The 22,064-nt window shown below is 36.1% G+C and overlaps 1 protein-coding gene across 1 annotated transcript in view; it reads left to right on the forward strand.

Moving 5' to 3' along the window:
• Positions 1 to 22,064, forward strand: part of HEATR1 (HEAT repeat containing 1) — a 47,804-nt gene that overhangs the window by 938 nt on the left and 24,802 nt on the right. Inside the window, exons 3-20 of the mRNA XM_007452955.1 lie at positions 1 to 38; positions 1,873 to 2,014; positions 3,536 to 3,637; positions 4,081 to 4,221; positions 5,011 to 5,222; positions 5,377 to 5,510; positions 6,856 to 6,958; positions 8,296 to 8,406; positions 8,814 to 8,931; positions 10,018 to 10,125; positions 12,694 to 12,789; positions 13,231 to 13,319; positions 14,389 to 14,600; positions 14,939 to 15,060; positions 15,640 to 15,831; positions 17,698 to 17,881; positions 18,032 to 18,168; positions 18,918 to 19,110. The exon at positions 1 to 38 is cut by the window's left edge and continues 1 nt beyond it. Of these exons, the coding sequence (XP_007453017.1) occupies positions 1 to 38; positions 1,873 to 2,014; positions 3,536 to 3,637; positions 4,081 to 4,221; positions 5,011 to 5,222; positions 5,377 to 5,510; positions 6,856 to 6,958; positions 8,296 to 8,406; positions 8,814 to 8,931; positions 10,018 to 10,125; positions 12,694 to 12,789; positions 13,231 to 13,319; positions 14,389 to 14,600; positions 14,939 to 15,060; positions 15,640 to 15,831; positions 17,698 to 17,881; positions 18,032 to 18,168; positions 18,918 to 19,110 (2,434 nt within the window). The remainder of the gene's footprint in view (positions 39 to 1,872; positions 2,015 to 3,535; positions 3,638 to 4,080; positions 4,222 to 5,010; positions 5,223 to 5,376; positions 5,511 to 6,855; positions 6,959 to 8,295; positions 8,407 to 8,813; positions 8,932 to 10,017; positions 10,126 to 12,693; positions 12,790 to 13,230; positions 13,320 to 14,388; positions 14,601 to 14,938; positions 15,061 to 15,639; positions 15,832 to 17,697; positions 17,882 to 18,031; positions 18,169 to 18,917; positions 19,111 to 22,064) is intronic.

Genomic DNA, 22,064 nt, shown 5'->3' on the forward strand with positions numbered 1-22,064 from the left:
AAGCCGGCACAGAAGTGTCTGGAGTGGTTGATCCACAGGTAGCAAATGGAATTACGGAAATAATTATGGGCTAATGACATTGATCTTTTTAAATTTAAAGTTTAAGGTTGAAAAATCAGGTGTATTAAGAGATTAACACAGTTTGTATTGGGTGAGGTAAGCATGCCCTTCTACTGTTGAACTCATTTCTGTTGATACTGAGAAGTCGAACTACTGAAGATCTTAAATAAATAGTCTAGCCTCATTAGTTCTGAGGGGCTTGTGTCAGTTTGCCATTACAAATTGTTACTGCATATTTGGGGCAAAGGGTGTTATTAAACTTTTCCAAAATAACAAAAAAAATAGTTTGGGAACAGGGTAAGAGTATTCTCTAAAATACCATAACTTAAGAAAAACAATAATAGGTAATATGTATTGAACATTTGTACACCAGGCCTTGTGGTAAGCACTTTGTGTGCATTATCTCAGTGCTCACGACATGCCTGTGGGGAGATGCTTCTCTTATCCCCATTTTACAGTTGAGAAGACAGGTGTAGAAGAGTTAAGTTGGCTGAGTCACATGACTGGTAAGCAGAGATGCAAATTTTGTTTCCAAGGTCTGATCTTTGGAAATTGTCTCAGTAAGTTGATTCAATTTATTTTCTCATTTATTTGTATTACATTGGTATTACATCATAGTTGACACATTTTAATTTTTTCTTCTATGTATGCTTTAAAAGTAGGAAGGCTTCCACTTCATTAATTAGAGGCATGGGGGTAAGGGAAGCCAGTGAATCATTGAGAAAACATAAGTGTAACCTGGGTCTTCTCATTATCGTATCATTAGATTCATCAGACCAAAAAAAAAGCCTGTACTATTTCCCTCTGTCTTCTAGCATTTAATTTACCCCAAATAGATCGTTACTGTAAGGAGTACTTTTTGAGTTTGGTTTTGCATTTATTTATTCAGGTAACTTATTTATTTAGCAAACATTAAGTTCAATACAAGGATGAATAGGCTGCCCTTTCTTACTGTTTTGAAAGAAATGCCACAATAAGGGTGTATACAAAGTTTGGGGCATGTGGTGCTGCCTGAAGTAGTTGAGGAAAGCTTCATGGAGAAAGTGATGTCTTGGCTAGTACTAAAGCCATATTATGGAACTAATAAAAGGCAAGGGGTGTGGTGCTGTAAGAAAGGTACAGGTGAAAGGATAGGAGAGTTTAGACAGATGTAAGAGGGATCACTTGGCTGGGAGAATTAAGAAAGGCATCTTGAAAAAGAATGCATTTGAGCTAGATCTTAAAGGCTAGACAGTATGTAATGGATCTGACAGAATTAATAAATCTGTTTTACGTTATTAGGGTGGCATGACCAATACCAAGTTTTGTAAAGTTCATGGACAAATTAAATATGGTTGTAATTTGATCTTTTTGTTTTATTCAGAGAAGATAATATGATTTTCTTTATAATTAGTCTTCTGGTTTTAGGATTATGATAGTTAGGTGAGGTGAGGAAACTAATCTGTGGTAGGTGAACTTTGGAGCATGGAGAGAAGCTGAGTGTTGCTGCCTACTTGACCAGTTTGGTTTTCTGTTGGTTTGACTGCAATGATCCCAAAGTCACGTTAATGTAATAATGGATTTTTTAAAAATTTGAGAGACAGTGAATGGATGTCAATTTTGATAGTGAATATTTTAAAATGCTACTGCATGAGAATTGGCAAACCCTGTTGAGTACTTTCATGCCTATGCTTTTAAGTGTGCTTTACCTTGCTTATAGTTGTATGGTTGCTTTAAGTGGGTTTAGCTCATTGATACACCATTTGGACACGTAAGGAAATACACGCTTGTAAGTTTTGTGTCAGTTAGAATTGTTTGCTTTTTTTCCCCCAGGTTCCATATCCATCTTTATAATCAGGATAGCCTCATTGCCTGTGTTCTCCCATACCACGAGACAAGAATATTTGTGCGGGTTATACAGCTTCTAAAAATTAATAATTCAAAGCACAAGTGGTTCTGGTTATTGCCAATTAAGGTATGATTGTTGAATGACACATATCTATAATCATTGCAAACCTTCATTAAAGGTATAATTTGGAAAAAATTAAGTCTTTGGTGCTCCTGAGAGTAGACCAAGTATTACCTCCATCACTTTTATTTCCTAACTTCCAGTTGAAACTGTTATGAATAATAGCTGGCTTTCATTTAGTACCTGATATCAGGATAGGCAATTTATATTTTATTATCTTGGATTCTCACAAAATTCTATTTTTACAGATGAAGACAGGTTCAGAGAATTAAGTTACTTGCTAAAGTTCATGTGACTCTAAAGTGGCAGAGTTGGGATTTGAATCCAGATCTGATTATAAAGCTTGTCTTTCCACTATACCATGCTGTCTGGCATTTTAAATTTTGGAACTGAGAAGCTTAAAACAAGTTAGAGGTGAAGAAATGCATAAAATACTTACAGAAATTAAAGGGATAAGGATAACTTGAAGGACTTCAGAAATTATTAAAGTTGTGAAGAAGATGCTAGAAAATTAATTTACAGATGAATAATAGGATGGTTGTCTTACAGGATAGCTCTAGCTGAGATCAGATAGCATGATTTTGTAGTAAAACAACTGACTTGCCATTATCACTTTGTTTGCATCTATAGTAGAGGAAAGTAGATGTATGTTGTTAGCAAGAATTTTACTGAATGTTGAGCATGGCGATTCAGGCCAGCAGGAGGGCAAATGGGGATGAAAGTAGGTTAACTGGCTGGGCCTGTGGAATGAGTTAACTTGATGGGTGATGCAGGAGGTCCATGGTCAGAATTAGTAAAAAGAAAGGGAATGGGAAGTTTTAATTAGAAGAAAAATTTAAGTGTTTGAATGTAAAGCACTTGAACTTAAAGAATGTTCAAGAAGAGAAGGCCAACCTAAAATAAAGCTTCTTAATCTAACTGCTCGATGTTCACTCTGCTAATAACATCAAAATTATTTTTCCCCTAGTCTACACACAGACCCTGCTGTTCTCTAGGCACACTTGTTTCAGGTATCCAAACCCCCCTTACCTATTAAAGTTCACTTCAAATTATTTTTTCATTGATTTATTCAAAATTTATTGAGCACTAATACATGCCATGCACAGTGCTAGGCAGTGGGAAGAGCAGTATAAGTTGACCGTGTTCCTCTCTGTTTCTATTACTAGTGTTATTGTGAAGCAGTGACAGAACCATAGCACATTGGCTCAAAAACCAAATTTAACCAGTAGAGTTACTAAGAATCTAGAGAATCCAGATTTAGATAAATACATACCAAAATGCAACACGTGATAAGTAAGCATTTTTCACTGAGTACATCCACACTCATTGCTTGGCCCTCTCTTGAATTTCTAAAGTTTGCACAATTTTATGTGTTAATTTCATCTTTACCAACAGCGATAAGGAAAGACTATATTTTGTATTTATGAACTGCAGCAGTTTGAAGCTGTTACTTTGGTAGGTACTTGAAAAATAATGATGAGTTGATGAATGTCCTAAGTAATAGCTGGTTCTTTCTGTCTGTAATAGCAATCTGGAGTGCCCTTAGCTAAAGGAACTTTGGTTACCCACTGCTACAAAGATCTTGGATTCATGGATTTCATTTGTAGTCTGGTGACAAAATCTGTGAAGGTGAGTAGTAAATTGTTTCATGAACGTATAATTCCATTAGAAGGTTGCTTCCTCTTCATAAAGAAAACAAATGAAGGCCTTCCCTAGTAACGGTGGGACTTTGAAGAAGTGCCCTTTTTTTAAAGGATCTGCTGTTTTGGAGCAGGAGCAGTGATCAGTCTTTCATCAGCAAAGCTGTTTTTCTACAAAAATAAATTGTTCTCTTCCTTGCCGAATTCTATTTACAGTGACTGTTTAAACAAAGACACGGTCTAAAAATGTCAGGAAGGTTGTTCATTCTTGTCATATTTAATTGAACTAGTAGATGTGTTTATGTAATGTTACATATGGTAAAATTAAAGTGTCAGCCTGAAGTAGTTGAGGAGAGCTGTAAATATTTTTATACTTTCATCTGATTGGCCTTTCACTCTTAAAACTGTGTGTGGTTTGTGTTTTTTTTCCAGGTTTTTGCTGAGTATCCTGGGAGCTCAGCTCAGTTGAGGGTGCTCTTAACTTTCTATGCTTCTACCATCGTGTCTGCTCTGGTGACCGCCAAGGACTTATCCGACAATATAGTCGCCAAGCTGTTCCCATATGTTCAAAAGGTTGGCCCTGCTCATGTGTAAAGTAGATTATTTTGTACCTGAAGGAATTTTCTTGCTTTTGAAAATTTCACGTAGACATCAGTGTTTTTACATTGACAATTTATTTCAGGTGGTTAATGAGATTTAATTTATAGGTAAAAAATATGACTTCTTAAAAACTTACCAGAGTGGGATCTTAGGGCTCCTTAGGGATGAATGTTGGCTGTTTGGCCCTGCCATCTTCTCCCAGATCTGTTTTCTTAGCAGTCATGTTACCTCAGCGGAAAGAGAATGGATTGGAAAATCTCTTCAGGGCAGAGGCTCTCTTACCATTCCGTTTGCATTGACTTCTGCTTCTCAGCATTTCTTCTCCCCAAGTGCCTCATTGCCTCCCACCATCCCAGACTCCTGATGGAGGAACTGCTTTGCTTCCCACCAGTGTCCCAAAATTATTGTCTTTAATTAGGCACTGTTTTGTTCCTGATTGAAGTCTCCCTTACACAGGTGGATGTTTTCATATAAAAGAAGACTCCTTGGCTCCTCTTAGGATGTGTTGTGGAGGTTTGAGTTGGGAGACCTTCTGAGATCCCTTCTGTCATTCAAGAGACTTGTCTCATTTCCATGTCCCCTCAGGAAAAGGGGCCAACATCTTGATTTTTCACTTCCGAGGAGTGTTGACTCTCAGTGTGTGTTAGGTTGTATTAATCTCTAATTTATGACGTTTCCAATTTGTCAAAGTAAAGTAACATTTTAAGTAGGATAAAATAACACAGTTTGTCGTTTTTTCCTTATATTTTAAAATATATTTAGGGATTGAAATCATCTTTACCAGATTACAGAGCTGCAACGTACATGATAATATGTCAGATTTCGGTGAAAGTGACCATGGAAGATACCTTCGTCAATTCCTTGGCTTCACAGATCATCAAAACACTGACCAGAATTCCCTCTCTGATCAAGGATGGATTGGGGTGCTTGATAGTGCTCCTGCAGAGACAGAAGCCAGAGAGCCTGGGGAAAAAGTACGTATAATTGAATTGGCAATGATAATAATTACAAGTGAATGAAGTTATTTTGAATAGTTTTTTTCATAAGATAAATTTTACACTATTTTAAAAAATTGCCATTCATTGTCTAACTTGCGAAGTCAACATCTTATGTCTTGCTTCTTCAAAGGCCATTTCCTCACTTATGTACTGTTCCTGATCTTGTTACACTACTTCACGGGATTTCTGAAACATACGACATCAGTCCTCTTCTGCGTTACATGCTTCCCCATCTGGTTGTCTCCATTGTTAATCATGTTACAGGTATGTGGTTTTACATGCTGTGTCCAGAAACTTCCTTTCTCAGATGCGATTCTCTTAAAATAGGAACCACATCCTTGTTAATATCTTTAAGATATTTAGAGTTTCTGCTAATTGATTTTGTGTAATGTGTCTATTTTTATGAACAGAGAAACATTTGAGGTGGGGAGCGGGTTTAAAGGAAATCCTTGTTAAATGAGTAATATGCTCAGTGTTTTGTTTTTTTTTAATATGTGTTCTCACACAGTCTCTATGAAAAAGACTGGAATTATTTTAAAACAAAACACTACTCAGTAAAACTTTCCCTTCTCATTTAGGTATTTAATGAACTTTAGTGATTCATTTACAATAAATATCCAGTTGCCAAAACAGTTTTTCTCCCTTGAGTCATTGAAAATAAAAGATCAAGAAAATCTCATGCATGAAAATCCAAATTAAAAAAAAAGCCCAAAAGATAAGTAGAAGGTGATTATTTGCGTTATACGTTTTTCACCCTTCAATAAATATAGAAAGACAAGGAAGAAATACTTGGTCCTGTTGCTACTGGACTAAGAAAGACATACTGAGAAAGTCATTTCTAAAGTTATATCCATTTATTGGAAAATAAGATTTGCTTAACTCCATCTCAGTTTAAACGTGAGTTTCAGAAACATGACTAGCATGAATGAAAGTGTACTTTTCCTGTTCTGATGGTGATGAGTAATGAAGCCAGGGCTCACGTTCATTCGTAAATGTGGAATGGAAGATGACAGCTCTTGGTTCGGTAAGGAGGCTTTGAGATGAAGTTTAGCCTGTATTCAGGATAGTTTATTGAGATGTAGATTCAGATCCCAACTTCACTGCTTGTAGTGTGGCCTGGGGAAAGACTATATTCTTTGGACTTCTGTTTCATTCACGAGAATGAATTTTTATTTGTTTATTATAAATAAATATATTTATAAATATTAATTTATTATAATATTTATTATAAATTATTTATAATAAATATAAATATTAAAGTAAAAATATAAACATTTATTATAAATAAATAAATTTTTATTTATAGAATATTTATTTTTACATCTTCATTGGAGTATAATTGCTTTACAATGGATAGTACTTGTTTTTAAAACATATAGAGAATTTCAGGTAAAGGTTAAATGAGGGTAATGTATACAAAAGTGGTTTGAAAAGATATAAATGACTAAACAGGTGAAGTACACTTTTGAAAATAGGTAAAAAGCTGGATGTCATATATATGTTTTAAAGTTATTCCTGTAGAAAGATTTTCTGCTGTAAAAAAACTTAATAGCATACACATGTGGAAAAAGTTTTCCCCAATCAATTTTAATTTGTTGTATATGCTAAGGAGAAGAAACTGAAGAGATGGATGGTCAAATCTATAGGAGACTCTTAGAAGCCATACTTACAAATATATACCTGAAGAACAACTTAGACCATTTGTTGGCTAGGTAAGCTGTTACTTTTTTTTTTTTTTTTTTTTTTTTTTGCAGTACACAGGCCTCTCACTGTTGTGGCCTCTCCCGTCGCGGAGCACAGGCTCCGGACGCGAAGAAACTGAAGAGATGGATGGTCAAATCTATAGGAGACTCTTAGAAGCCATACTTACAAATATATACCTGAAGAACAACTTAGACCATTTGTTGGGTAGGTAAGCTGTTTCTTTTTTTTTTTTTTTTTTGCGCACGGTTATGTGGGCCTCTCACTGTTGTGGCCTCTCCCGCTGCGGAGCACAGGCTCCGGACGCGCAGGCTCAGCGGCCATGGCTCACGGGCCCAGCCGCTCCGTGGCATGTGGGATCTTCCCGGACTGGGGCACGAACCCGTGTCCCCTGCATCGGCAGGCGGACTCTCAACCACTGTGCCACCAGGGAAGCCCAAGCAGCTTGTTACTTTTGACGTGCTTTTGATTTGTATTTTTGTGGCTTAGTATACTTTTGAGGGTTGGCTAACAGTTTTCCAGTATCCCTTTATAATGTATTTCTTGCTTTGTCCATGCCATTTCATCTAATTATAAGTACTTAGTCCAATAATTGCGGCAACAGAAGATGTAATTTCTCTTGTTTGTCTTTAGTGCTTATATGTGGTCATGGAAAGTTAATAGTGAAACTAAATTTGGGTTATACTACATGTAATTTGTGGTGGTTTAAAATTTCCTAGTACTAAGTGGACCAAAATGCCTGAAACAATACATCACAGTTGGTAATCAGTAAATATCAATTAGAAACTTAATATTGCGTGTTGGCATGAAGTAAAGATAGTTCAGCCTCCCGTTTTCTTTTCTTATTTGAAGGGCAACTCGATGCATTGAAAAGAATGTAGTCATGGTGGTCGGATATAGGTTTAAATCTTATTACCTCCAGCTAGTAGAATAGTAAGTTCTGACAGTCAGGCTGCGTGGATCTCCGTTTGCCGTTGTGTATCGTTGGGCAGGTACCTATCTGTTGGGCGTGTCATTTGTGTCTCTTGCTCCCATAGTTGGCTTGTGAATTCAGTGAGGTTAAATATGCAAAGTACTGTTGAGAGCTTGGCTCTGGACTCAGACAGGGGTGGAAAACCTGCTCTACTTTTTATGGCTGAGTAGGGCTCACTCAGTATTGCCTCTTGTTGCTGTTCTTGTTTGACCTCAGGCAAATTATAAGACTTCTTAGTCTGAGTTTTTGTATCTGTAAAATGAGTCTAATTTCTATCTTGTAGATGTCTGACAGAGAGAATATTTCTAAAGCACCTAGAACGTAGTAGGTATTCAATAAATAGTAACTCTCATGTCTGCGTTATTTGTTCTGCAGCCTTCTTTTTGAGGAGTATATTTCATATAGCTCACAGGAAGAAATCGATTCTAATAAAGTATCTTTGCTTAATGAGCAGTTTCTTCCACTTATCAGACTTGTAGAAAGCAGGTGAGTTGTGTGTGTGTTTGTGCCCTTCTTAATGTGTACCTCTTGTTTTATAAAGAGATGATTCACAAGTCACAATATAGTGAATGAATTGTAAAGATACTGTTCTCCTTTTCTACTTTTCAGGAAGGGACAATTATAGGATTTAAATATATTTGAAATATAAGGGAAAATAGGGGTTGTGTGGGGACTATGAAGAGTATAATTTTTTTTAGATAGACTTTTTGTTGTTGAAAGAGTCATAGTAACACTTGATCAATATCATTTGGTTTTACGTATTCCATTTGTCAAAAAATTAAGTCTCAATCTCAGTAATTTAAAAAATTATATTTTTTCTTTTATACATGTATGGTGTGTGTGGTTAATACCTTTGTTAAGAATAATAAACTAACTCTTTAATTTCATCCCAGATATCCCAAAGCATTAGATGCCGTATTAGAGGAACGCCTAAAGGAAATTACAGACCTAAAAAAACAGGAGCTTTTTCACCAATTTATCTCTCTTTCTGCAAGTGGTGGAAAGTATCAGGTAACTTGTTTTCCAGGGGGATTATGACACTCATGGGTATTTGTGTGGTTAGTTGAAGAGCTCCGGAAGGAGACTTGCTCCTTCGCTTCTGTTGGGAAGTTTCATAGAGAAGATTTTATACAGTTTGCCTCGTTAGCTGAAGTAAGACTCTTGAGGCAGGAATTAAATAATTGGAGAAGGGTACAGTAATCTTTAGATAACTGTGAACCTGATACTTATTTCTGGAAAGCGTTGTTTGGAAATTTTGTATATGATGCTCATCAGCAATCACCAAAAGATGGCCTGGCGTAGGTTTCTAGTGTTCCTTATCTTTCTCCTGTACCCTTATCTTTCCAGTGCAGAACCCACCAGCCACGTGTGGCTCTTTAAGTCATGGATTAGGAAAAGGGAAGTGGATTTTGTTTCATGATTATGTTAGAACTTCAGAAATTTTCTGGTGATTCGCCCTAAGTCTTTATACTAGAAGTTAGAAATTTAAGTAGTTCTTATAATTAGCCTTGAAAATAAATGTTAGGAAGAGAAATATGATTGTTTGGGTTTTTCTCTTCCATAATTAGACTTTCATCTTTAATGGTATTTCATTTCCAAAACCATGTTTATAGACTTCCTTCATAGTCTAATTATCAATACATAAAGTTGTCACTAATTTGAGTGTCACTGTTACATCATTTAGATGAATTGCATTCTCTTCAGTGATCAGTGTTTTTGATTTATATTTTCATTTAGGCGCTAATACAGTGATTTATCTTAGGTGCTTTTTACCTTGGAATCAGATATACGTAAAGAATACAAAATTACTTCATAGAATTACTTCACTAATTTAAACCTACATGTAGACACAAGTATACATGAAATCACAACATTCACAAAACAAATTTTTATCTGCTGTTACTCATACTATGTTCTGGAGACAAAGATTTTGCTTTACTTTTTACTTTAAGTTTAGTGTACTTTTTGGTTTCTGAAATTAGATGGTTGTTACTGAATAAGTTGGGCAACTCGGGGTGGTTTTCTCTGGTTCTTCTTGATCATGTGCTGCTCAGATTGAATGACGAGATCATGTGGTAATTGTGCTGAATCCTGTAGTTTTTAGCAGATTCTGATACCTCCTTGATGCTCAGTCTGAATCATCCACTTGCTCCTGTGAGACTTCTGGCCATTAATCATCTGAAAAATGTCATGACAACATCAAAGGTTTGTGTCAGATAGCCTTCATTTGTGATGTTTTTACCCTTATGATGAGCAGTGTAATTCTAGAATAAGAAATTGAAGTACCACCTAGAATCAATACTGTTTAATTATAGAGCTAAGCCTAATAAAGAATATGGGCATTCATTGGACAAAGATTTAGTTAGGACCATACATGCCAGAAGCCACCATTTTAACCTGTATGTTTCCACGTTGCAGATGATTAGGTTAGCTTTAGTTGAGAGTTTTTCAACCTGGGATTTATAGATTAATTTACAGAAGGTCATAAATTATCTGAGAATTTGTTAGTTTTGAAATTTGACTTTGATAGTCTTAAGTTTAACGTGAGCATGTTTGGGGACATCAGAATGATAGCTTTTGGAGCCCTGTTCCTGATTTCGGTACCTGCCAGTTGCATTTGGCTTTAAAATTCTGGTGGCTCCTGATAGTAAGTACAGAAGCTGACTTAATTTGTAAATAAAGCCTTTATAACAAAATGATATTTTACAAAGACTTTGCAGTGATTCAAGTAGAGCAGTATTTTCCAAACTTTAGTCATTCAAGCAAATTTTTTGCTGTATTAGCTGACCACTGATGTTATTATTTTTTTTAATTTTTCTTCAGTTTCTTTTAAATGGACTCATTTTTTCACATAGCTTTTTTTAAAATTGAGTTATGGTTGATTTACAATATTATATTTCAAGTGTACAACATAGTAATTCAATATTTTTATAGATTATATACTTCATACAAAGTAAATACAAAATTTTGACTATATTCCCTGTGCTATGCATTATATCCTTATAACTTAATTTATACCTAGTAGTTTATACTTGTTTATCCTCTTCATCTATTTCATAGCTTTTAAATCATGCGTTTGAAGTGCTAATTGTATGTATATTTTACTGTAGGTAATACAGTTTGAAATAAGAATGTTCATCTGTTAATATCTAAAATCATCTCATGTACTACCGTTTGCATATTTGGAAAATTTCTAGACTAGAGAAAAATGCTACCAGAGTTTAGTTTCTCCATAGCACATAGTAGTATAAACACACTGAACTCTAAAATTGTGTCATGGCCATTAAAACCAGATTCATATTACAAGTAGAATTTAATTTCAGCTAATCATAATTACCACGTTAAGTTTATTTAATTTTAAATTTTACTGTTTTTTTTTTAGTTTTTTTACTTTTCAATTGGTAATTTTTAAAATATTTTAAAAATATTTTTGTTCTCTTATATTTTTAAAGAGTTATACTTAATTTTTTAAATGGTAGATGTATTCAAATTTGAAAAATATTGCTTGGCTTGATTCATTTCTGATCTGGTACAAATTATGTTTCTTTCATAAATTGCTGGTAGGTTTGTCTCATTGATTTGTTGGATAATTAAACTCAGTGACTACTGTTCTTTGTTGTAATAGGAAGATTTCAGTGCCTAGAATAAAAAGCGAGATTCCTGGAATCTCCTAATATTCTTGAAGCCATTCTTATCCTTCCTGCTTTTACTCTTAATCCCATCCTACCCTGTCCTCCTCTGGATTTGTTAGTTTTTTCAGTGAAGGGCAGTGTATACATTCAGCTTACAGGCTTTAGTATTGTAATTGCAGTTAATGTCTGTCTTTGCATGCTTTGATTTCCTTTTCCCTTCTCTGTTAATGTCTGGACATAGGTTCTGTTCTGTTCTCGAATTCCAGATTGAGCTGTTTGGCTACTTGTTAGCTTTTGAGAAAATTTTGGCATTTGGCATTAAATTTTGACTTCAGTTTTATGAATTTTAGGGATTTTACTTTTTGTCCCCCAACGTTCTGTCATAAATTATTTTCTGTGGGATTATTTACTTTTTTTCTTTCTTTTCACCACCTACAGGTAGAGATATATTCAGTTTGGTTAGCAGTCTTATTTTTCTGTTATTGTGAATGATCTTATGCTTTATTTTCTTTTGTTACTTAAAAGAAAAATATGAACTTTTGGGGGCAGACTGCACTGTCATCAGCACGTGTCATCATCCTTGTAAAAACCTTGAAAATTAAAAGCTAACTTTTAACACTGCTTACTATGTCTAAAGCACTGTTTTAAGTATTGATATGTATTATTTGATCCTGTAACAACCCTTTGAGGTAGGTATTATTATTAGCCCTACTTTATAGATGAGAATAATGAGGAAGGTTAAGTAACTTGCTCAAGGTCGCACAGCTAGTAAGTGGTGGAACTGGGATTTAAACTTAGACATTCTGGTTCTTTAGTTTGTGCTCTCCCAAAATCGAGGTTCTCATTTTAACAAGATGAACTCTTTAATGCAAAAATTGTATTTTAATTGCACATCTTATTATATTTTCAATGGAAACTGGGAAGAGTTTGTACCAAACAATTATTCATCTAAAAAGGACTTCTAGAGTTTGCCTAGTTCAACGCAAGTGTGCTTAGTTTTGAATTCGCATCCGGGGCAGCAGAACCTGTGTTCCTTAACTGGAATTCTGGAGTGCTTTTCACAAAACCATACTTTCTTTCTAATGTAAAGTCTTCAGAGGTTTTAGCAACAACTAAAATAATATTTTTTTCTATTGCTCAGGAGAGTATCGATGAGTCTTTCATTAAAGAAGCTATTTTAACCCGATTAGGTGATGATAGCATAGATGTTGTCTTGTCAGCTATAAGTGCATTTGAGGTGAGTGAATTTGTTGTTCATTGATGTGCATGTTTTATTTGTAAATTTTTACTTACCCTTCTCACATGAATCTCTGCTCTAGGCAGCAGCATATTTGGAAATTATTCTTTCACTGGAAATTTGTTCTGTTGAGAGCACAGACTTAAGCCTGGTTGGGGAAAGCACATGGGAGTAATTAGATTATACAACTTTATATATTTGGAAGTTCTTTTAAAAAGGAAAAGTGCTTTGTGAATTTTTACCAGTAGTAAACATGTAGGGATCCTGGGAAATTGGATCCTGATTGGCACTTTTGCGAAATTGCTCTCATAGAACTTTTAAATTATACTGGAATCCTTGGGAGAGAAATTCTTTATAATTCATAATTTTTTAAAGTTCGTTTAACAAGCACCATATTTGAAGCAAGCAAAAATTTACTTATGGGTATTTTTTTCTCTCTAGATTTTCAAACAACAGTTTAGTTCAGAAGTCACAGTTTCAAATCTCCTGAATCTCTTTCAAAGAGCAGAACTTTCAAAAAATAAGGGATGGTATGTATTTGTATCTCCTCATACAAATAAATAATGAAATTCTTTTTAATATGCTTATTTATTTATTTATTTATATTTGCCTGCGTTGGGTCTTCGTTGATGGGCACAGGCTTTCTCTAGTTGTGGCGAGTGGGCTTCTCATTGCGGTGGCTTGTTTTGTTGCGGAGCACGGGCTTGGGCGCACAGACTCACTTGTTGTGGCTCACGGGCTCTAGAGCGCAGGCTCAGTAGCTATGGCACACGGGCTTAGTTGCTTCATGGCATGTGGGATCTTCCCGGACCAGGGACTGAACCCGTGTCCCCTGCATTGGCAGGTGGATTCTTAACCACTGTGCCACCAGGGAAGTGCCTGAAATTCTTATATCAAGTTCACATTTATTTGGGTTTGTATAGATTTGTTGTAATATTCTCTATGTTTGAAATTTTTCTTAATAAAATGGAAAAAGAAGTGTATAGTGTATGATATAATACTGAGATCTGGGAAGTAGGATGGGAAGGAGCTTTAATTTTTTACTTCATATAATGTATTTCTATTTTACAAGGATAATATATTATACTTTATAATTAAAACAATTACAAATATATTAAGTAAAAATAAGCTCAGAATCACATGATACCTTCTGTAATGTTTTGATGAGCTTTTGTTATTTCATTTTTGGCACCTAAGCTTTTTGCATGAAAAAGTGACTAAGCTCCTTAGAGGATGAGAGCATGTCTTACAGGTTTTTGTGTCCTATTTAGTTCTTAGCATATAGTATGTGTTCAGATATTTTTTGAACTTATGAGTGAATCTCTGATTTCTAGTGGAGTTGAGATGTATAGTGTGATGTTTTATGTTATAGTTAACCTAATGATTTCTCAAAAAGAAAGATTTGACAGAGTTGGTTTAAAATTAATGTCCCAAATAACTCCTTTGTTAGCATGGATTTTAAGTGATATCTTGATGTTTCTGTAATGTGTTTGGTAAAGAGACCAGGATGGTGTCAGTTGAGCTGGAAAAATGTAACGATTTTTTGCTGAACTGAAGTCTCTAATGTGTCTCAACCAAATGTGTTTATGTATCTTTTAGGTACAGTGTGCTTGAGATAGCAGCAGACATACTAATTAAAGCAGAGATACTGAGTGAAAATGATCAGTTGTCGAATCAGGTGGTGGTGCACCTGCTGCCATTTATGGTCATCAACAATGATGATTTGGAATCTGCTGAGATGAAAATGGCTATATATTTATCAAAATCAGGAATTTGCTCTCTGCATCCTTTATTAAGAGGCTGGAAAGAAGGTAAGAAATTCAGTTGTTTTTTAGAAAAAGTGAACAGGTGACACTTTAAAAAAAGATAACCATAATTAAAAATTGGCAGTGATTGTTATTTGAAATTGTTCACTGTGTTACATGCCAGCAAGATATTTTAAAATTATTGCTAATATGGAAAGTATACAGTGAAAAGGACACTGACCCACTGAAGAATTCGTAATTTTATGAAAAGAAAAACAAAAAGCAAAACTTCGTAGGAAAATTGTAAAACTTTTGCCTAAATTCTTTACTTGACATGATATTTAGGTGAGTGTTAGTAACATAAGGGCCCTCTGGTGTTCAATTCCTTTTTTTTTTTTAAACAGCTCTTGAAAATGTGATTAAAAGCACAAAGTCAAGAGAACTAATTGGTGTAGCAAGTCAGAAGATGATTGAGTTGCTGGCTGACAATATAAATTCAGGGGATCCCTCTTCAATGTTAAAGATGGTAGGTATGTTGTCGAAGTCAACCCCCTGGGTTTCCGTCTCACAATCTTATTGGATTCTCAGTGTTTGCTGTACTAGATTCTTCTTCTTCTTTTTTTAAAATAACTTTTCCATTCTTGAGTACTTTGTTTTGTTTTAAAAACATAGCGTTTAGTATATTTTGCAGATTGTTTGAAATCCTTAACATTTTATGTAATTTATTTCATCCTGGTTGTGTATTGGACCAGTAGGAATATAATGTCTACTTTTTAACCTTTTTTCCTCTCATTTAAAATATTAAAGTCATATTTTTTGTTAAAATAGCAAAATATCTAAAAGAGGAGAAATTTTCTTTTGCCTTAGTAAATCTTTTAAAGGCATAAAAACATCCAGTTGGCAAGTGCAGTGGTGTTCGTTATAATTTCTGAAATTATTTATTTTTATGGTTACCCAGAAATCAGTGCTTACTACTTTTTTTAAGGTTTTATTTATCATCTCACTCTAAGTATGAAATACACGATACCTAGATAGGCAGAGGTTGAAAAAATTGTTTTTATGCAAACCAAGAGCTACCATTCACGGAGTCTGTCTATTTTTCAAGGTGGAGGATTTAATAAGTGTTGGAGAAAAGGAGTCCTTTAGCCTGAAGCAGAAAGTGACTTTTCACGTGATCATGGCTGTACTTGTCTCCTGCTGTTCGTCTTTAAAAGAAACTCATTTTCCATTTGCGACAAGAGTCTTCAGTTTGTTGCAGAAAAAAATAAAGAAGCTCGAAAGTGTCATTACTACAGTGGTAAGGAGTGCAAACTCTGGAAAGTTGAATGTTAGAAAAGTGACTGCCTGGCCTGTTAATCACAGCAGAACTGAAAATCGGGGGCTGAGATGCTGAGTCTTTGGATTCTAGGGGTGAAATGTGACTCAGCCTTGGGTAGCAGTAGATAGTGGATTAGGTGCTGTCTTCCTTTGCAAGAAATTTAATTGAATCATGGAATTTCACGTTTGTGGTGTTTGTGTCTGATAGTTGACTCTCCCCTGTATCATCTTCATTGGGTAAGTATCCAAGCTATACTTAACTACGTCTAGTGGTGAGGAATTCACTAGATATATTAGTGCTTGAATAAAGTATTGTTTCATTCTGTTGTTTACTAGAATAGATCTTTTGTATTATTTCAATTTGGATTTTGCCAGCGTACTGTTGTCTTGGACAGTCTTACTAAGGAACATGTTTCAGTTGTTGATATTTTTACGAAATACCACACCTTGGGGTTATAGATTATTTCTTTTAATATCTGCCATAGAATAGTGTCTTGTATTTAATAGTGTCTTGTTTTTATTTGTTCTCCAGACTTCAGAGGGTTCCTTGTTGTAGGAGATGCTCAACAGATCCCATCTTTTTGACGTTCACTTACACTCTCAGGATTTTATAAGTTCTGGTTATAGCCATTATAGCTAAATTTATGTAAACTTTAAGAGACTGAATCTTCATATTTTAAAAAGTAACCCAGGGAATTCCCTGGCAGTCCAGTGGTTAGGACTCGGCACTCTTACTGCCAGGGCCCAGGTTTGATCTCTGGTCGGGGAACTAAGATCCTGCAAGCCACGTAGCACGGCAAATAAATACATACATACACACCCACATACCCAGATGAGCCCTTATTAACTTCTTTTTTTGTTTTTTTGAAAGTGTGGTGACCTGGACTGTATTTGTTCTCAGTGGTAAAGTGTGGACAAATCGAATGTTTTATACACACATAGATAACAGGTGGTTTTATATTTTATGCCCTTTCTGAGAGACCCGAGCATCTTTTCCACGGTAGCAGCACTTTGAGCCAATGAAATCCCTCACTAGAGACATCATCTTAAAAGTCAGGCTTTGGGCTTCCCTGGTGGCGCAGTGGTTGAGAGTCCGCCTGCCGATGCAGGGGACATGGGTTCGTGCCCCGGTCCGGGAAGATCCCACGTGCCTCAGAACAGCTGGGCCCGTGAGCCATGGCCGCAGAGCCTGTGCGTCTGGAGACTGTGCTCCGCAGTGGGAGAGGCCACAACAGTGGGAGGCCCGCGTACAGAAAAAAAAAAAAAAAAAAGTCAGGCTTTGGGTTATTTTACCACCAAGTTATTATTCTGCGCTCACCTATATGGAGTCTCGTTTGTTGTTTTCCTGCACCATTTCTCATGCTTCCTTTTGGCACTTGTAGTGTAATATCTAAACACCTTAACATTTTGCTTCTTGTTTAGAATCATCTGCAAGTTTGGGGATTTGACCATGTACCTTCTTCAGATAAGCAGTAAAAGTATGAAATGAGAAAAGTGCCTTTAAGGGTCTCTTGGAAATCCAGTACCTTATTTTTCTGTTTAGAAACGTGCCTACCCTTTATTTGACAAGGATAAATTACATGAATAACATTTGTTTTTAGGGATGATGTTTTAAGAAAACATAGATAAAATGAAGCCATGATGAACTTATTTGTGTCTTGTGAATAGTGATGGTTAGATCTCTTTAAAAATCTGATTAAAAGTATTATTCCTCTCCCCACCCACATACACATATAGACAAGATTTTGCAAATTACCCATTCATATAGCCATTGCAGTCCATCTGTATAACCCATGTTCAGAACCCCTTTAAACTTGTGCTATTTTTGCTTCATTTAACATTTCAGGAGATCCCCTCAGAATGGAATTTTGAGCTGATGATGGACAGAGGGATACCATTGGAGCTGTGGGCACATTATGTAGAACAGCTCAAGACTGCCCGGAGGATTGCTGTGGAGGACTCAGTTTTACTCGTGTTTTCACTGAAAAATTTTATTCATGCACTAAAGGCTCCTAAATCTTTTCCTAAAGGTAGGACAAGCTCTGAATCTTTTGAATGTGATACTGTGGAAAACTGAGTTATTGATTCCACAACTTGTTCTTTGTCTTGAACGAGAAGTTCCCAGCGGTGTATTCGCATAAGTTTATGCACCATTTCTCCTTCTCTTCACATCCCCGTAGATGATACCTGGTGGAATCCTGAACAGCTGAAAGAAGACAGCAGAGACTACTTGTGCTTGCTCATTGGGCTCTTCGAGATGGTTCTCAGCGGTGCTGACACCATCCATTTTCGGGTTCTGATGAAACTTTTCATGAAGGTACTAGCTCACCTTTTTCAGGCAGACTCTCCCCTTGAAGAAGATGTTGTAGATTCTTTGAGTTATGACAGTTTTTAATGAACATGAAAGTAGACTTTTAGACAGTGACGAGCGTGTGGTGATGGATCAGACCCTGTAAAGCAGTGCTGATTCACGACACCCGTCGGTAGGTTGGACGGACACTGACATTGCTGCCGGCCTCCTCATGTGTTAGGCCTGCTCAGGTGTTCAGTAATCACAATGGCCAGATATGTTCGGTTGACTACTGTCATTACCAGCGAGAAACTGCAGTTCAGAGAGGTGATTTAGGATATGCAGTCGCTCAGTGAAGAGGTTTCATCACGGCACTGTGACCTCTGTGCTGCCACGCCCTGTGGTCAGTTCTTTGCTCTTGTCTTACTTGCCCTCTCGACAGCATTTGACACAGTTGACACTGCTCACTCCACCCTCACAGTACGTTCTTAGTGAGGCTTCCCGACATCACTTTTGTCTTGGTTTTCTGCTTGGCAACCTCATCCTTTCCATGGTTGTTAAATGTGTTCAAGTGCAAAATTATGGTGAGTCGTCTGAATTCTTTCACACCCTTCCCAGTCGGTTAAAGTACCAAGCAGAGAATAATTTTAAGTGACTAGACAAAGCAAAACGTTGCAATAAATTGTTTTCTGTAACTGTACACTAGTGGAAAGAGGATTTGGAACCAGCTTATGTGAGTAAAAATTAAACTTCACTGTGTTTTGTTTTTAATTTAGGTACATCTAGAAGATGTTTTCCAGTTATTCAAGTTCTTTTCTGTTTTATGGACCTATGGTTCTAGCCTTTCAAATCCACTTAACTGCAGGGTGACAACAGTGCTGCAGACTCAAGCTCTTTATGTGGGCTCTGCAATGCTCTCTTCTCAGAAAGCTCAGTGTAAACATCAGCTGGCATCCGCATCTTCTCCAGGTACTACAAGTAGCATCGTTCTATTCCGTCGTGACCAGATGGTAATTCTTTCTCCACATGTGGTGTGTGAAGGTTGTAGTTTGGAGAATTTCTTTTTATTTTTTTATTAGTGTGGGTGGATACTGTTTCTGTCTGTGTATGTATGCATTTGTGTGTGTATGTATTTTTGTGTATTTGTAGACTGTTTTTGGTTACTTCTAAGTATTGCTTTTAAGTTCTAAACGTTAGTGGCAAAATCTCACCAAAACAGATAATAAAAATGGCAGGTGGTTAATCATGGGTTTTTAATATCCATCTGTTCATTTTTTGAATAGTGACTGGGCTGTCTAGGGAAGCCAAACCATCATAATACAATTCAGCATTCAACTGATTAATTATTAAATTGGTCTCCGTTCAAGCATCCCTCCTGGATTTATCTCTTTTATCAGGTATAAAGTAATTTTCAGGTTGGGTGCTCACTAATGAAACACCCAAAAATAAAACTTCTGTTTTTATAAAGTAAACTGTAAATTTTGCAAAAGATGCAGAATTTCACGAAGTTGATAAATATGCTGTTGAGAAGTGGATTGACTTGCAAAGCTATTGACAAATGAGAGGATCTGTCAGAATTAGACCCTATAGTGACTGAAGATGAGAAAGTTGATGAGGATGATGGAATCATTTAAGTATCAGAGGAATGAGAGTGGCCTGTGGAGAATTTGAACATGCTCTTGATTAAGTTTTTTATTCCCAAATCACTTGTTATAAATGTTCTATGAAAGCAAAGTGAATGATCATACATTTTCCCCAGAACAATTTCTCAATATTTATCTTTTATTAACTCCTTGAAAGAGCACATAATTACAGTTGTAACCAAAATTTTGTTATATGTGAGATAGACATACAATTTTAAGTTTTACTTACACAATAAAATCCCATGAATGTAATTTTTTCTCCACTACTTACTGAAATATTGCAGTCCCTTTTTTAGGTGGATTTACTTTTAAGAAGGTTTATTCAGGTTTTTTGGATGTGAATTTCCTGGAGTTTTTTTTTTTTTAACATCTTTATTGGACTATAATTGCCTTACAGTGTTGTGTTAGTTTCTGCTGTATAACAAAGTGAATCAGCTATATGTATACATATATCCCCATATCCCCTCCCTCTTGCGTCTCTCTCCCACCCTCCCTATCCCACCCCTCTAGGTGGTTGCAAAGCACCGAGCTGATCTCCCTGTGCTATGCGGCTGCTTCCCACTGTCTATTTTACATTTGGCAGTGTATATATGTCAGTGTTACTCTCTCACTTCGTCCCAGCTTACCCTTCCCCCTCCCCGTGTCCTCAACTCCATTCTCTACGTCTGTCTTTATTCCTGTCCTGCCCTTAGGTTCATCAGAACCATTTCTTTTTGTTTTTTAGATTCCATCTATATGTGTTAGCATACGGTATTTGTTTTTCTCTTTCTGACTTTACTCTGTATGACAGACTCTAGGTCCATCCACCTCACTACAAATAACTCAATTTTGTTTCTTTTTATGGCTGAGTATTCCATTATATATATGTGCCACATCTTCTTTATCCATTCATCTGTTGATGGACACTTAGGTTGCTTCCATGTCCTGGATACTGTACATAGTGCTGCAGTGAACATTGTGGTACATGACTCTTTGAATTATGGTTTTCTCAGGGTATATGTCCTGGGCATTTTTTAAACTTTTTGAATGAATACATTGTAAGCATCTTTCTATATTAATAAATATAGAATTATATATATTTTTTAAATGTCTGCAGAATATTTTGTGTGGAGATACCATAGTTTATTAAAATAGTTATCTACTGTTAAACTTACGAGTTTTCAAAAAAACAAAGTCGTAAGTAGTTAGATTTTCTAATTAGGTGTGAAATGTGCTATCCTTTGGCATCAAAGGCAGTGAGTGGCTTCTGAGGAATATATGCCTCTTTGTACATAGCATGACCAAAGGACCTAACTTTTCCTCTGGTATTGCTGCAAGACAGGCTCCCTTCCTATCCCTGCTGTCTTGCCTTCTGTCACCTCCCCACTTCCTGAAGTACTTTTGCATTTATGCTGCCTAAATATGTCACAGTTACTCCACTGTAAACAGGAGAGATGTGCTCTGTTCTTCATGGAAGCTCAAGGACCACTAGAGTCCCCCAGGGCCTCAAGTACAGGGCTGCTTCCTCATTGCACCTGTCCTCAGAGCACTCCACTGTGAATCCACAGTGAGCTTCTAGCCATACCTTTTCCCTTAGGAGTCTGGAAAGTGTTGGCTGCTATTTGTTTTCATATATTTACAAGAAAATATTATGCTGTGCAAAAGAAAAAGGGTTTGCAATATTAATACAATTGTATGAGTTAACTTTTTGTCAGTGGCTTGGGAATCTAACCAGTTTTTTTACTTTGTGCGCAAATATGTATTCCAGCTCAGGCTTGCATAGAGCAAATCTTTGCTAAATGAATAAGAGTTTAACGTTTGTAAGCTGGAGGCTGCTGTTGGTTTGTTATGCCTTATCAATATAGTAAGTTTATCTACATGTTTAAAAGCAAAACTCAAGTATTTTTTTCAGCTTTTCTGTAAAATATGCTATTTCAAATCTGAAAAAAATTAGTTGGGAGAATGAAGTCACATAGATTTTTAAGTGGAAGGACATACTTAATAGCTGATTGCTTAAATAATGTAGTTTAACCCACCTTGGGTTCCAGTAACTTACTTGACTATAGTAACCCTAGTAGTTAGTACTTTGGTTTTGAATTTGGCTTTTTCTGAAAGCTCTGCTCCACTCTACTGGGAATTTTAGCAAACAGATATCTTGGCCTGATGCTGCCCTTTGTATGAATTCAACTTCTCAGCTGTTCATTTTTGGCTTTACTTTATAAATTGATGTCATGGAGACCAGGAAGGATTTCCAGCTTTCATATGACCTTCTTGGAAGAGTATGAAAGATTGTCACACTCT

This window comes from Lipotes vexillifer, unplaced genomic scaffold, assembly GCF_000442215.2.
Source record: "Lipotes vexillifer unplaced genomic scaffold, Lipotes_vexillifer_v1.1 scaffold1088, whole genome shotgun sequence".
In the NCBI taxonomy this organism is placed as follows: domain Eukaryota; kingdom Metazoa; phylum Chordata; class Mammalia; order Artiodactyla; family Lipotidae; genus Lipotes; species Lipotes vexillifer.